Raw genomic sequence first — 16180 nt, forward strand, 5'->3', positions numbered from 1 at the left:
ATTTATATCAGCCCAAGTTGTTTTTTGGGGTTTTGTTGATTAATTTCATTCCAGTACTATATCTGTTAAAAAAAGTTATATATAACAAAGAGCTTTTTTTTTTTCTGACTGCCTGTTTCTTATGAGGAGGCTTGCAAAAAGTCTAAGAGGTCAACTAAAGTGGTGAAGTAACAAATGCTAAGAGTCAGTAAATCCCTGTTCCTGGATTGGTGGTAAAAATAGTCCTTTACTGTGTGAGGGAAGAGAAGGAAGGGTTGAAAGTTTCAGGTTCTTTGAAACCTACAAACATCTGCAGTGCCTCTCAGCTTGCTCATTTAGCCAATGGAGAAACAAAATCTCTAAAGAAATAATATGATAGGTTTTTCTTCAATAGCTTAGGGGATTCTAAGTGAAATGAGGCAACAGGTATATGAAAAAGTTTATGTGGTTCCAAAGGCTTAGCTTAACATGGCCTCTATTCCCAGGATTAAAGGCTGCAGGTTACACAACATACTTTTTAAAACAATAGTTATACCACATGAGATTTTTGCAAGCTAGGTTTCCAGTACTGCTAGATGACATCTTTGCATCACTAAGGTTTGTCTGTACTATTTCTGAAGTTAAATAGGAGCTGAAAAGAAGTGCGGTATTGTAAAACAGGTCATTGAGGTCAGCAAAGAAGCCAAAGGCAGCTGTGGTACATGGGATGTGAATGAAGTGGCATAGTATCTGAGGTCAGAAAAGTATGCAGGGGAACTTGGAATTACAAAGCTGAACTTAATTATCTCTCATCTAACTCATTCAAGTTTGGGTTCTGATCTCATAGAATAGGGAATTTCCTTAGAAAAATGTGTGGCAGTATATTGCATTGCTGAACAGGCACAATGAGAAATAAGTGTTTCTATCTTGCTCTTAAATAGTTGAATTGACATTTTGTTCTGGTAAAAACATCTTTGAGGTGGTAAGTTTCTAATTATAAGTCATGAAAAAGTAGAGGTGATAACTGGCAATAGAAGTGGCTTTCCAAATGTTGGGGTTCTGTATTAAATGGGCGTGAATTACTTAGAGATACAAATATGTTTAAACAGTTTGTCGCTCCTTTTCGCTAAAGTAGCCTTGAAACTGCCATAACTAATTAATGAAGAATTCATGAACAATTAGGAAGCCTCTGATCACACAAAACTGCTGTTGTATTTTGATGTGTCACAAGTTCCTATCTGCTTCCTCAGTAGTAAAAGAGCTGCTGGGAGCAGTCTTATGCTGCAGTTATCACAGTATCGGAGATAACTCATCCAGACATACTTTAAAGAATGTTAATGTTCTTCAAGATGTTGCAGGCCCTGGGCTGGTTTATGAGCTGAAAAGAGCAATGAGATTACACTAGCAAGTCTTTGTTTTCCTAGCCCCTCATTGGCACTTTTAAATCTCTCTCTGATAGATGAATAGATGGGTTTCCAGTCTCTTTTTGAATTCTAGTACTTCTGTTTAAGGTGTCAAGCGTTCTAGACTGCAGATTTATTTGTATTTGGAGTATTTTTAAATAATGGCTAATGTTAGATGCAGAAGCTTGTAATCAAGCTTCAGGCACAAGTACAAAATACAGTGCTTCAAGTTGAAGCACTAAGTGTCCATCTTCTAGTCTTGAGATTCAAATGCTTGCTCACATCATTTTGGGGTACTCACGAATTAATGCAGAGGAATTTACACAAAGTTCTTTATATGTTTTGGCCTATTGAGATTTGGACATATAAAATGTTACAGAAATTCTTCAATAGCGCTGCTGTCAGATTTGAAATAGTGATTGACCGGTTAAAGTATATAGGAAATAATTTGTGCAATTTGCCATCCAGTCTAAAGAAAAAATTAGTTTTAGCTACAAATGAATGCAGTAAATTCAGTGTGTACTGTTTAACATAAGGGCAGAAAACTCTGCCTGCAGTTTCAGTCTTGCTCCCTTCCTTTAAGTCTCTGCTACAATTAACCTGTGAACAAATTGCCCTCTAGCTCCCCCAGCTGAATCATTACAATGGAAAAGTGAACAGTTAATGGCTTTCCCCAAAGGCAGAGCTGTGTCTGTTCAACTGTGATTTCAGTAACTTTGAGTTTTGGTAGTGTGGCTTTTCAATTTCGCTTGCACTGCTCACACCTTGCAAGTGACCTCTTTCAAGTCATACTATTCCAAGGAACATGGGATCTTCTGGACCTAGGTCTGTTACAGAAGAATTGAAACGGATATAATTTAAAATGTTTGGGGTTGAAGTCATTTGAGATAGGGGTAAAACCTATCATGTCTGTGAAAACAGAAAATACTTCCTGAGTGAGTAAAAACAGACTCTGAGGCCCTGACACCTAGGAGCAGGATGTCAGAAGGCTTATTGCCTTTGCAGCAGACTTCATCATTTTCATCAGTTAGCAATAGGGCCAGAGGAGTTATGGGGGGATAAAATGGGTGATGAGAGGCTGTTGGGGATGGAAAACACTGGAGCAAGTTATAGAAATCTGGTTTCTCAGATGATATTTCAAACATCTGTATTATGATCCTTGAGGACAAAACCAGAACTGGCTTTATAAGTTATGACCATATTTGTCTGCAGTTGCATTGTTTCTGTGGATGTGTTCAGAGGGGATTATAGCAGAAGTGGATCTTCCAGCTGTGTAATGTACACAGGCATGGGCAATTACTTATTTCTCAGTGACTTTATGATAGCATGTGCTCCTTTTCCCTGAGGCAACCAAGCTGCTGTGTCCTCTTGAGCTTATGCGGTGCTGCTCTGTTGCTTGTGTAGAATACTGCTTTTTCTCATTTGATAAAGCCTTTATAATGTCATACCCTGATCAGGGACTCATCAGTGTGTCTGGGATGTCAAGTTCTTGCTTCTCTCTCCCACAAAAGTCTGTACTTTCAAGGTGGTTGAATACTTGCCAGTCAGAGAAAGAGAGGAAACATAAGTCAGCATGTCAGCAGAGGGCCAGAATAATCCTGAATCAATATATACTGGAGCAAAGGAAAAGGGGAATGCAGTCCAATGAGTGTTGAGGAATGGTGGTGCTTTTTCTTGTTACAAACCTCTGAAAGAGGCACGGGAAAGAAACACTGAGGCTGAATTTACTCATCTCTCACATCATCATTGTCTGGTTTTATTTGATTTACTGATAAAAAGTCTCAGTCTCTTGGGGTCTAAATTTATTGCCCCGGTCTTCTCTACTTCTTCCATTTCCTGCAAATCCACACAAAAGCAAGTCCCAGGTAAGTCATTGTTAGAAGAGGATGGAACGCATTGCTGGAAGGGATTTACCAGAAGTGCCTTGTGCGATTTGAAGGAGGACTAATTCTTACACATGGGAGTGTAATGGAGTTTACTTTTCTGAGGAGACTTCAATCAGATTAATGTGCTCTATAATTTATGTAAACCATGGAAATGTCTCCCTTAGGAAGTGAGAAGTTTTCCATTACATAACTCCAAAATTCAGTTCTGAAACTAAATTCCACACTTGTTTCTGAAAAGCAGTATATATTCAGTACATGGAAGTTCACTTCTCTGACATTGGTCAATAGGATAATCTATGCATTCATATAAACTTTCTAATGCATTAGACAGTAATAAATGCCAGTTCTGCTCTCAGCACAGGTGTTGTTTAATGGTTAATTTTTGCAGGATTTTTGGTGGGGCGAGGGGTGAGAAGATGTGGGGTGTGATTTATGGGGCTTTTTTCCATGCAAACAATATCCCATCAGCATTAGTACTCTGCGGTCTGTACTGACATCCTCTTCTGGGTAACTAAACTAACCCTTAAACCTCAAACATTTTGTGCTCACCTGTAGCTGTATTCAATCTGAGAAAGTTTTTAAAATTACACAAAAGAGTTTGTTCAAATGACCTAATGTGTTTCTTTATTTTATAAGACTTTTTTTCATAAACTATCATGCTGATGCATAGAAAATACCAATTCAACAATTCGATTAATGCTTATTCATACAAACATCTTAAAAATTAAAAACTTCCTTTATATAATTTAGAATATGTGGGTAGCTTCTCCTTACTATGGGGATCACTACTGCTTTCCAGAAGAAAGAAAATGTTTGCTAACTTGGCAATACTGTAGCCTTTTGGGCTGCGGGGCAGAGTTAGAAGACATTTAAGTGTGCTTTCTGAAGGTTTTAAAAAAGAACTCTACTTAAGAACTAACACTAAGAGCTGCTAGTGAATAATTGCAACAGTAAAAGAAGCATGCAGGACATGCATAGGTCTGCCATCCCCAGTAGAGGTGGCAGTTATACAACCTTTATTTGATAGCCATTTGCAGTAGAGATTGTTTTAAGATCTGCTACCAATAGACACATAGTTGGAGAGATGTTTGCTTTTGCTAGACTTTAGGTGGCACTCACAGGTATTAGTTGTGTTTCTTAGGAAAATTTAGGCTGAAGAGCACTTACAGGGACAGCCCTTCACCAGAATTGAGTGTAATGTCACTTTCTATCTGAGTAATGGTGGAGAAGCCCATCCTCACTGCTGGCCTATCACATTCAGAGCCTGTATATTCCCTTTGGCTACCCACAATCATACCTTTGCTCAAGAAGGAAGTTAAAAGTCTACATGACCTGTGTGATACAGAGGTCAGAACCGCCACACCCAAACTACTGCATTGTCCCCCCAGAGTTCTTGGGTGCTGCTTTTACCCACCACATTGTTCTTCACCTTGTCCCTCTGTTCAGAGCATTGGTCTTTGTCTCCTAGGCCATCCCAGTGGCGAGCGCTGTGGGAAGACGTGTTTGGAAGAGCGGGATAACCAGTGGCTGGGTGTCAGCTTGTCGAGGCAACCAAAGGAGGGCGGATCTATCGTTGTATGTATTAACCACTGAGGCTGTGTGCCAGACTGCAGCCAGCTTTCTTAGGTTTCCATGTCAAATGCTGTTTGTTTTATTTCCATAGGCTTGTGGGCATAGATGGAAAAATGTGTTTTACGTCAAAAATGAGCACAAACTGCCACATGGTATTTGTTTTGCCATCCCTCCTGATTTTCGAACTGAGCTGAGCAGAAGAATATGCCCATGCTATATAGGTAAGCAGAAGGCTTGAGTCCTTTTGTAGGGAAGGGTGAGCTACACAATTGAATGGTGCAGAGTTTGTGAAAAGCCTGTGATGTTCTGAGTAGGTGTTCTGCAGCCAAAGGTTTGGAGGCTGAGTGCTGAGGATATGAGCCCAGTTTGTGATGCAAAGATGTTTATCGCTTCAAAGAAAACCTGCTTTCAAAAGGCAAAAAATATAATTGGAACAGGGCATCAGAGTACTTTCTTCCCAGACTGCATTGCTGAAGGTGCTCCTCAAAACCAGGCCAGTAGAGGACATCCTTCCTTCCTTTACTCTTGTCATTGCTCTAGAGAGTCTCACAGCAGAGCAGCAGAAATACCTGCAAGTGATTGTTGTCATCTGCTCCTTAGCCTTTGAATCAAAGGTACTACAGTGCATGTCCTTGTCCCTTACTTGCCTTCTGCCAAGGCTGCTCTGTGGCATGAGACCTTCAGGGGTTCTTCCTCAGAGAACTTCAGGAGCAGAATAAGAGTCAAGACCTGAATCTATCAAATGATTCCATTCATGCTTTCCCATTCTTATCTACCACCCAGGAGAATGATCTCATGTCCCTGTGCTTTGCCAATGCAAGGACCAGCTGACAATCTGATCTTTCTGGGCAGACAGAATAATGCTATCAAATGTCCCACTGCTGCCTTTGGAGACTGTTACAAGGGGTGGTGAAATCATGGTTTTTATCTTTGGAGACTTGAAGTGTATAAATCTATGTATGGAATGAAGGGAACCCTGATGGCACGCAGTCAGCAAAGAATTGCAGGAAAACACAGCTGAGACTGTGTTGGATTGCTAGGATGAAAGCAGTATCTAAGACTGCCATAACACAAACCCTTCATGGCACCAGTGGAGCACAGGGCAAGTTCAATCAAGATACATAAGCCTGTCAGAATATGCCTGAAGGACAGAGTGGAAGAATATCCAGATGTGGTGCTCAAACTATTTGGCTGTTTTGTTCATGGAACAATTTTGAAAGTATAGCCATTAAAGTCACAATATTTCTAAGGCAGGTGTGATCAAGTGATACATAGTGTTTTGAGTTTGCTACAATACTGTATTGCACCTAAAGGCTATATAAAGGTGGAAACCAGGGTTTTTAGTTCTCTTACAGAACTGAAAACCAGCTTTTTGGGGGAGGTGGTGTTTTTGGTTTTTGGTTTTTTTTTTCCTAAGTTGTCTCAGTTTCTGTTGAAAGCCTGGTGACAAAACTCTGGAACTACATGCTTCTCATTCTTTTTAATATTTCTTGCCCATTCCCAGATCATGCACGAAAGTTTGGAGAAAGCCATGGGTCATGTCAGGCTGGAATGTCTAGCTTTTACATTAAGGTGTGTATTAAAAATACCAAAAGTCTCTCTGTTTATATACTTACTTTTATGTATAATATCTAAAAGTGGATATGTAAATGCAAACATCAACGCTGTATTTTATTGTGGGAGGGAAAAATCACTTTTTAATTTATTTTTAATTTAATCTTGCTATGACTTGCATGATAATTCCCAAGTAAGACTTTAATTTTTATTCCCAAGAATACTTTTACACCTTAATAAATCCAAAGGTATTTTTCATCTGGAAAAAGGGCATGGATATAGCAGAGGATGAAATGTTATTATTCTCTTTAATCTGTTTGATGTAACATTTATATTGCTTACCTTCTTGCTTTACAGAGTAATATTCTATATTATTTAATCTCCATTCCACCCTAAATTGTAATTTCTAAAAAACTCTTTTGAGAAGAGAATATCCTAATTCTTGCTGTATTTTGTTGTGACAGTTCAAAGCTTTTAATAATGGTATTTTTATGAAGTCTGGAGAATATTGTCTGTAATTTAGTAGTAAACCCCAGTGCTGAGCCAGATGCATTTCCAGTAGCATTTCATAGAATTCACAGGAGATCTAAAGAAAAGTATTTTACTTGTTTTGCTTATTTTTGTGAATATTTCAATGTGAATAACATGGCTGTGTTTTACTTTTCTTTTAGGACTTAATTATAATGGGAGCCCCTGGATCATTCTATTGGACTGGTTCTGTTTTTGTATACAATACAACTGCAAATACAATCCACTATTACACAGATGAAAAGAAAAATCAAGTGAGATCCGGCAGTTATCTAGGTATTTAAAGTATTTAACACTTTACTGAAATATAAGCTAAATAGCTGGTCTTGGGGGGAGTGCACAGTGTTTTTCATTGTTTTCACTATTAACCCCAAAAGCAACAGTTCTAAAGATGTGTTCTGATTTTGTTACATATTATTCAATTATGGAGCTTCCTCTCTATTTTTTAAGAGGAAACTTCTCCAACAGTGGATTTCTATTCTTATCATCTCACCACTGACTTAACCATTTCTTGATTTAGAAGGTAGGGATCCTTCTGATTAGCAATGGTTTTCATTTCACTCAAGTCTGAAATGCTGCCAAGAGCTTTCATGGAAAAAGACAGTGGTTTTGCATATAACAGAAATATGAAAAGATTTTTACAGTGAAAGCTGCAAGCAAGCAGTTCTTAATTGTATTGTCAATAAGGGGAAGTATGCTATGACCTTTAGAAACAAACTTTCCTCCAATGGTTATATTTTTTTTTTCTTTTTTATTCCAAACATATCTTAGTCTGGATATATGAGAAGGCAAACGTCATGTATGAATGTCTGTAACAAAGGCCATGAAGTTCTACTCATGTACCTATATCCAAGTAACTAGCTGAATTTAGTGCTACAATTTGGAAAGGTTTATGCCAAAAAAACAACAGCAGCTTCAGTGTTCTCACTACACTGAGAAGAGCTCCTCTGTCCTTCCTGAACTCCTAAGCAAGAATATTTTTGCTTGTGACCATTGGTTTTTGCATTTTCCCATTCAAAGTTCCGGTTCACGTGGATAATCGTTTCCTGTTCCTGATTCCCCTCCTCTGAAAATAGGAAGTTGGCATATGTTATGAAATAGTTATTGTGAAACGCAGTGAACTAAGACTTCAGAATTCAGTTCTGGGCCTGCAAAAGCCACAGTGGGAAAGTCAAGCAGAAGAGAGACTGGCTGGTAAAAGGGGATCAGACACCAAGATCCCTAGAGTCAACCAGTAGAAATTCTAAGTTTTCATGGGACAAAATAAGAGCTTCAGAGAATAGAAAGCTCCAGCTTTCCAATAGTAATCAGCAGAAAGAGTACTGCACCTGTCTAGGGGAAAAAAGTTAATTTCAGATTTCTGCTTCTACAAGTATAAGAATGAGAATTTCTTAAATGAATGAGTCAAATCATTGACAGCCAGAAGCCAGATCCAGGCAAATGGATAAAAACCTGCATAAGGACTGTGTTAGGGAGAGGTTAGGGAAGGCCTTTCCACACATATGTGGTCTCTCTTAGTTGCCTTGGCCATCCAGGAGCTGAAATCAGCTGGAGTTTGCTTCACTCTAGTGATCTGGTGCATGTTGGCTCAGCAGAGCCATGTGTCTTCTAAACTTGCCCTTCTACAGGAAAGTGAAGAAAGGCACCATTAACTCATCTGTATGTCTTTACAGTAGCAGCTGTGATAAACCTGGAATTTTGCAATTTCATGCTACTTTAACCTCTGCTTCTTTCCCTCATAATGTGGTTGAAACCCCATAGTAAGGTTGAAAGGATTTAAACATATCTTCCTTCCCTCCCTCAGCATCTGTCCCATCTTTGTAATTATTGAAGACAAAAATCTGTTCATGGTTAATTCTACTACCAAATTATTTTTTTTAGAAGTCTGAGCTTGTTGCTCCCTTAAGTAATGAATAAAATTATCCCTACCAAGTGGTGGAAGTATATTGTGACCAGAGTGTAATTCAAGCATGTGAGTAAGTACCATTATCTACTTACTCTGTTCTTCCACTGGTAGGGAGCAAGACATTGGCATCTTTATTTTTTTCATTAAACTTAAAGAGTAATAATGAAGAAACTAGCTACAGGAAGTGCAGCGGTATTGTAGCATTTTCCATAAGTTGGAAGAAACAAAGGTGTTCATGTACCAGACAACTGAAAGAAAGAAGGAAATTGGATATTTGTAATACATAACAGTAGGTAATATTTTCTTGACTACTTCAGAGTCTCTTGGAGAGTAGTAACTGACTTCTATAAAAGGAATTTTCAAAGTTACTCAGTCTTTCAAATCAGCTGGCCCTGATGAAAAAGTAACCCTAGTCACTTAAACTGCCTTAAAGAAATCATAAAGTAGAAGACTGTTCCTTTTAGAAATCTGAGAAGGGCGAGTAACATTTCAGAAAACTGAAAAACTGTAGTGATGGTAAAAAGGAGAAAATTGTGGAGTTGGAAATAAAATTTAATTTCTCTATTCCTTTAAATATAAAGGGTCAGTTGTGTGATTTCCTCTTCTCCTGCCAAATATTTTAATACCATTAAAGAAAAATGAGGATTTTATGTGATTACTGTATGCTTGACTTTCTTTTTAGAAGTCCTTAAGAATTAGTAATGTTTGCACTTTAGTAAAAAATAACTAGAAAGTAAATGTCAGAGGAGGTAAATTAAGGTTCATCCTTAATTTTTTGTTGAGTAAATAACAACTAGGTGTTGACCTTCAAGTGATAAATTGCTCTGTTCACCTTTTTTATCTTAAAATATGAAAAGAAAAAGGTGGCTTAGTGAGAACTTCAATTCTAGGCAGTTGCCTTCACAGATGAAAGATTCAAAGCTTATTCTCATCTCTCCAAGATGATTTTTTTATTTTCTCTGCATGCTGTGAACATCGGCAGTCATTCAGCAAATGCAAGAGTAGTGGAATATGTTCTCTGCCTTCCCTGTTTCAATTGAGCTGTAATGTATTCTGGAAAGAGTAAGGTTGACTTGTGCACCTACAGGTTAAGGTTTAACCTTTGTTTTGCAGTTCTGTGTCTGGATGTCTGCATCAAAATATGATCCTGTTGATGATCTCTTTCCACATACAGAAATGCTTTGTGATGTAGATTTATTTACAAAAGCTGATGTAATGTTTTCTTATTGCATAATGAGGCTTTTGCAATTTGTTCCTGACATTTTCATGTGTGTGTCCATGGTGCTCTGTGTCTGTGTATGTGCACATAGAAGTAGCACTACATTTAATTTTTCTTCAATCCAGTTATAATAGTCAAAGAGTAACAACTGAATCAAATATTTCCACATTCCAGTGCACGTACTTGGATAATTTTCATTTGTATTAATAGTATGGACTCACTGAACAATTGCAGAATATGCATTAATGGAAGGTGTTTACAATTTATTTTATTGTATTTTGAAGTATGGCAGATAATTAAGTTCTTGGGAAGAAATTAGTGTTTCTGACACTTTTTCCTGCTTGATGGAACTTACTGTCTGTAGTAAGTTTCTATTCTGTTTTCACTGCTAACTTGCATGAGGTCTGAATGTCAGACTCATGATAATTTATGGTGTTGACTGTTTTTATAAGGCGTGCTCCCATCCTTTCTTTGTTACATAGCATTTCCAGTTTTGAATAGTGCATTTCTGATTTGCAGGATATTCTGTTGGAGCTGGACATTTTCTGACACCATCCAGTACAGAAGTAATTGGAGGGGCTCCCCAGCAGGAGCAGACTGGTAAAGTAAGGAATTGTCTATAATACTGGCTTAAAGACTATAAGCTCACAAAAACACACGATCTTCCAATTTAGATTAATATATTAAAGACAAGTGTCAGATGTGACTTCTCATGGGGGGAAAAGTTGAACAAGGAATTAGGCTAGGCACTCTGGATAACATTGATGTGAACTATGATGTTCAAGAAAGGTGCAAGTAGGTGTAGGAGATAGCTGTACTTTGTGATGTTGTGCATTGTTTGGCTGATTCTTTAGCGCATGCTGTAGAGAAAGCACTGGGAAGTGTTTCAGGTTACACTTTGCTGAACTCTGCTTGTATTTTCTTTTTGTTTTAGGCATATATTTTTAGCAATGAGGAGCAACTAAATATTCTATTTGAACTAAGAGGTAAAAAGGTAAATCTATCATATTACTTTTCTGCACTTTGTAACTCCTAGCACATCTTCATCAAAATTCAAAAATAATGATGATTTCTTGTCTGCACACAGCTTGGTTCTTACTTTGGAGCTGCAGTTTGTGCTGTGGACCTGAATTCAGATGGCTTCTCAGACTTACTAGTTGGTGCTCCAATGCAAAGTACCATCAGAGAAGAGGGAAGAGTTTATGTCTATATTAATTCAGGTTCTGTAAGTATTTTCTCTTAAAAACACACGGCAACACAGCCGTTCTGGTTTAACAGGCTAAGAGGAAGAGTTTTCCTCTCTTCTTATCCCATATTTCCAGATATGGAAAAAGCAGCAGTAGAGCTGTGATGACTGCCCCAGCAGGAGTGCACAGCACACCCCCAAAGGCTGCAGTGTCGGCTGTAGCACAGTTACTCCCACCAGTGTTGGAACTGCAGAGAGACAGGGTTCATCTCCTAGGAGCCGTAGGTGGTGACAGTCTGCCACTGCAGCCCCTTGCCAAGCTCTTCTCCACTGCTGTGCTTTCCACTGAACTGCCATCTGAAGAGCAACTTATCAAGCCCTTCAGAAGCAAACAAGGAATGAAAAATTTGCATGCAGTTACTGGTACCAGTCAGGAAAGAGACTGGTACTCCTCAGTTTTGCAAATGATGTGACTAAGCAGATTCATTAATTAGAATAGGCTTCTTCTTATTCTTTCTAAGGCTCAGAAGTGAAAGGGTAATCACTTTACTATTTTTACACTAAATACCATAAAATGTATTTGAAAATGCTTGCTTCTACCAGAAGTTTGGTAGGGTTATATATTGGTATCCAAGGCAATTTTAACATTTTGAGTAATATTCCATTAATGTGCCATTGACTGTTTTCCTTCAGGAAGCCAAGATGGTAGAGCTGAACATAGAGCTCAGCGGGAGTGACTCGTATGCAGCAAGGTTTGGAGAGTCCATAGCCAATCTAGGAGACATAGATAATGATGGCTTTGACGGTAAGAATACAAAGAAAACCTGTTGGGTTTAATTCTCTCTAATCAGTGGAATGTCATGATAAACAGGAGGATTATGGAGACTGAGAATTCTTGTGGTTTGGGACCGACTTTTCTGACTTGAAATACAGCTGCTTCACAGTCATTGACAGTCATTGACATTTAATACCAAGGGACTAGGTTCTGTCCAATAAAGAGCATGAGCATAAAGTGATAGCATAATCTGTAACTTCTGGTGCTGGACCTCAAATGGAATAATTAATCCTGTGTTAAATATCAGAGATGAAGGTTGGGGAACAATTTGGCAATTTTGTAACAATCATAAACAAAAAAAATTGAGTCAAAATCTGCTTCTTTGTCACCAGTAAATACCAAATACATGGGGATTTTGAAAACAACATTCATGTTGGGAGACTGCTGTGGTAATATCGAAATAAAAAGTGGATGTAATATGCAGAGTGGCAGTAGGAAAAAAACGTGAGAAAAAGGCTGGAAGCAGTATATAAAGAGAAATTGTGTAATACAAAGCATTTTTCTGTAGTAATTAAAAAGCAGAGCACAGTCAACTTCTTCAATGATCTAAACCATCAGTATCAGCCCTCTAAAGATAATGGTATATGTGTTGGTGTAGAATCTGACCTCAAGAACGTGTGTGTAATTTTAACAGGCACAACTTGACTGTCCCATTTCAGCTCACCAGTAGAGAGATGTATAATGAGCTTTATGTGGCTTAGTCACCACAGTATGGATTCAGTCAATGTGAATTCAATCAGAGAATTGCTCTGTAAAACCAAACAGTCAAAGGCCTTGTGTTTCTTGTGATTTTGGTTCAGTGCAGCATAAAGTATTTCTGATTTGCAGATAATTCAGTTTTTGCTTATTTGTAAAATCAGTTTCCCAGTTATTAATAGTGACTGTCAAGATGCTGTAAATAATCTCCCCATCCCTCCCTTCACTGTTTGGCTAACAACCTCTGGCTATTTGAACCATGGGAGTTTTTTGTAAGGGCTGTTGAGGGTGGATTGGTGAGTAGGTACATTAATTCAGTTTGTTACAAGTTGCCACCCCCCTCTGGGATTAGGTCACCTAGGCATGAAACATATCCCTTTGTACCAACCAGCTACTTTCATTTCCTTGTTAAATGCCTTTCCAAGCATATTATTAACTGTTATGGACATTTCGTAGAAAAATAAATGGTTCATTTTGGGCACTGTAACAAGAGTACTTGAGTTTCAGTGACTTAATCCATGTGGGAGGAACATGAAAATCATCACTGTTTGACAAATACAAGGCTTGTTTTTTCCTCATCTTTTAAAGACCATGATAATTTTGCCTTCTTTCATGGTAACCTTTTAACATCTTAAGAGTCGAAATTAGCATTGCTAGAAATAGACTTTAACAAAATGGCAGTATTTGATTGTTGCTTTTCACACATAGTAATTAAGGTAGAATCAGATTACTGAGCTGGTCTGTATTGTTTCTCTTTGCTTTATATCTGTGTTCAACACTGCCTTTGAATTCAGGCAAGTAAATCTGGTCTGGCATTGCATGCACCAAGATCTCCATTTCTTCAGCTGTTCAGTGGTCATATTTCCTAGTCAACGATCATTGCTGCATTGTTTTTCCACAGATGTGGCAATTGGGGCTCCACATGAAGATAATCTAAAAGGGGCTATTTACATATACAATGGCAGGAAAGATGGAATAACACCATCATTTTCACAGGTATGCTTTTTCAATGCAAAATACTCAATCCAGAAAAACCCCAAGTTTAAATCTGGGAGGGTTTTCCCTTCATTTAACAGTCTGACCATCTCAAGTACATTAAAAGACTTCAGAATTTTTTTACGTGGTCTGTGATTTCCAGTCATAATATAACCTATAAGAGAGAAAAAAATTGTTTTGGGAGCTTTAAAATGGTTTATGGGATTTTAATTCAGTGGCAGGATTGTTCCGCTAACATTTTTCATTGGAAATTTTAACTCTGAGATTAGCTTTGCAAGAATAATTTTCTGTTTTACATTTTTCTCCTCAGAGAATACAAGGACAAGAAGTCAGTAATTCTTTAAGCATGTTTGGACAATCCATATCAAGTGGCATTGATGTAGATGACAATGGTTATCAAGGTAAATTAAACAATTTTGTTTATTTTTAATTCTTAAAAGAACAGAAATTCATAGGGAGCAGCCCTACTGTGCTGCTTGGTACTTTTAACAGAAGCAGAATCTGTTATTGAGATGACATGTCACATCTCATATTTTGGGAAGAAAAAAGAAGAGGTAAAGCTGAGGCCAGGCAGTCAGTTTTCACGGTCATCTAACTATTATTTAAGAACTGCGAACAATGTAATAGTGTGATCATAGTGCACTAGGGGAAGAGAAATGTGATTTATATTTTTAAAGCAGATGTGTCATCTACAAATGTCACAATGAGCTGCTTTGGGCACTGGAAGCATGTTTGTTGTCCAGGCTAGTGTGCTAACCTAAATATATTGCTGGCCTTCCCAGAGTCTGGATTTTGACACGAGTCATGGGCTCCTTGACTCTCAGTCTGAGTGAACAATACTTTAACCTCACTTAGGGCTCATGGCATTGAGCTAAGACCATTGTGGAGTTCTTGTGGCCATGACAAAGCAGTGCTAACTTGGTGCCAAGTATGTATTAATTGCTTTATACATACCATCAAAACATTTTGACATTTTGCAGATGAGTCTTAGGTCAGGTATATCTGTCCCGCTCTTGGGGATGTAAAAGCACAAAGTTGCCATGTTGTGTGTTCTGGCTCTGTCCACAGAAATGTTATCCAGGTTAATTTGTAATGCTGGCCTAAAAGGCAGGTTACAAGTAGTCTGCTCACAGGTCAGCTGTTGGTCAATAATCTGGCAGTCACATCCTCGGGCCCTTATATCATTTAGTCATCTGACAATTCACTTTTACTACTTCATTGGAGAGGTATATATACTGTCTGTATTTCTTCCCTTCTTGCATGAATAGGTTTCAATTTGTTTGGAATAAAGGAAATACTTTTCTCTCTCTGTGTATAATTTCATACATATAATAGACATAAGCAAATCAGTTATCTATATAAAAACAGTATGTATGTGCATGTATAGCAATATGGAATATCAGGATGAAGAAGTAGGCAAGTATCTCCTACTTAGATGAGTTGTCCTTCACTATCAACCACATAAATACGGAACAGAAATCAAATCATCACATTATCAATATCTGGTGCATAAATTAGCATGCACCATTTATGGACAGTGCACAAGTATTTGAGGAACTGTCTTTGAATACTAGTAAAATTCCTTCTATTAAATAAAGGACAAATGGTGTCTTAATAGTCACCAGAAGGTGAATATGCTATAAAATGCTTGTACCTAGGAAGTAATTCCTGTTGACATACTATGCTTATTGATACATTTTTTTTGTGCAGATGTAGCAGTTGGTGCATTTTTCTCTGATTCTGCTGTGGTGCTGAGGTGAGATTGCCACGTTTCAGTACTTTTGAAGACTACACAATTTAACTCTATTTTTAGTGGAATTCATTAAAACTCAGCAGTTTAACCTCATTATATTCTTTGTATCTTCAACTTCAGTCTAGAAGGTTCTACAAATGAAACATTTAAGTAAACAAGTTGAAAAAACGAAAATATAATGTTGTAACTTTATGACATAAAAAAGCATGTGCATACAACTATTTGAAACTCTCTGAAAAATGAAGATAACTTTAAAATTATAATTCTAAAATATAAAAATAGATTGTCAGTGATGCTTAGTTTTTGCAGATTCTGTAAGCTTTATCTGAACATTATTTGTGTTACTCTTTTCTATTCTTAGAACAAAACCAGTGATAATTGTTGAAGCTTCTTTAAAACATTCTAATTCAATAAATAGAACTAATTTGGACTGCATGGAAAATGAGCAGCCTGCCACCTGTATGAATTTGAAGTTATGCTTTACCTATAGAGGACGAGAGGTACCTGGTTATATTGGTAAGCTACTGGAAAAATAATCCACTATATGTACTCATTTCAAATGCACCTATTTACAAAATAACGCTACTGGAATTTAATAGACCATTAGTCTGACTTCAGTATAAAATGAAAAGCTGAAAACATGGATACCTTTTTTATATCATTATTACCCTATAACATCAAGCCATTA

General features: G+C 37.6%; 1 protein-coding gene across 1 annotated transcript in view; it reads left to right on the top strand.

The window, feature by feature from the left end:
* The window catches only part of ITGA4 (integrin subunit alpha 4), a 35784-nt gene that overhangs the window by 1940 nt on the left and 17664 nt on the right, over window positions 1-16180 (top strand). Inside the window, exons 3-14 of the mRNA XM_068196030.1 lie at window positions 4716-4822; window positions 4911-5040; window positions 6324-6391; window positions 7045-7177; window positions 10546-10631; window positions 10961-11020; window positions 11114-11251; window positions 11906-12017; window positions 13645-13739; window positions 14050-14140; window positions 15450-15495; window positions 15854-16008. Of these exons, the coding sequence (XP_068052131.1) occupies window positions 4716-4822; window positions 4911-5040; window positions 6324-6391; window positions 7045-7177; window positions 10546-10631; window positions 10961-11020; window positions 11114-11251; window positions 11906-12017; window positions 13645-13739; window positions 14050-14140; window positions 15450-15495; window positions 15854-16008 (1221 nt within the window). The remainder of the gene's footprint in view (window positions 1-4715; window positions 4823-4910; window positions 5041-6323; window positions 6392-7044; window positions 7178-10545; window positions 10632-10960; window positions 11021-11113; window positions 11252-11905; window positions 12018-13644; window positions 13740-14049; window positions 14141-15449; window positions 15496-15853; window positions 16009-16180) is intronic.

The sequence above is a fragment of the Anomalospiza imberbis genome, chromosome 7, assembly GCF_031753505.1.
Source record: "Anomalospiza imberbis isolate Cuckoo-Finch-1a 21T00152 chromosome 7, ASM3175350v1, whole genome shotgun sequence".
In the NCBI taxonomy this organism is placed as follows: domain Eukaryota; kingdom Metazoa; phylum Chordata; class Aves; order Passeriformes; family Viduidae; genus Anomalospiza; species Anomalospiza imberbis.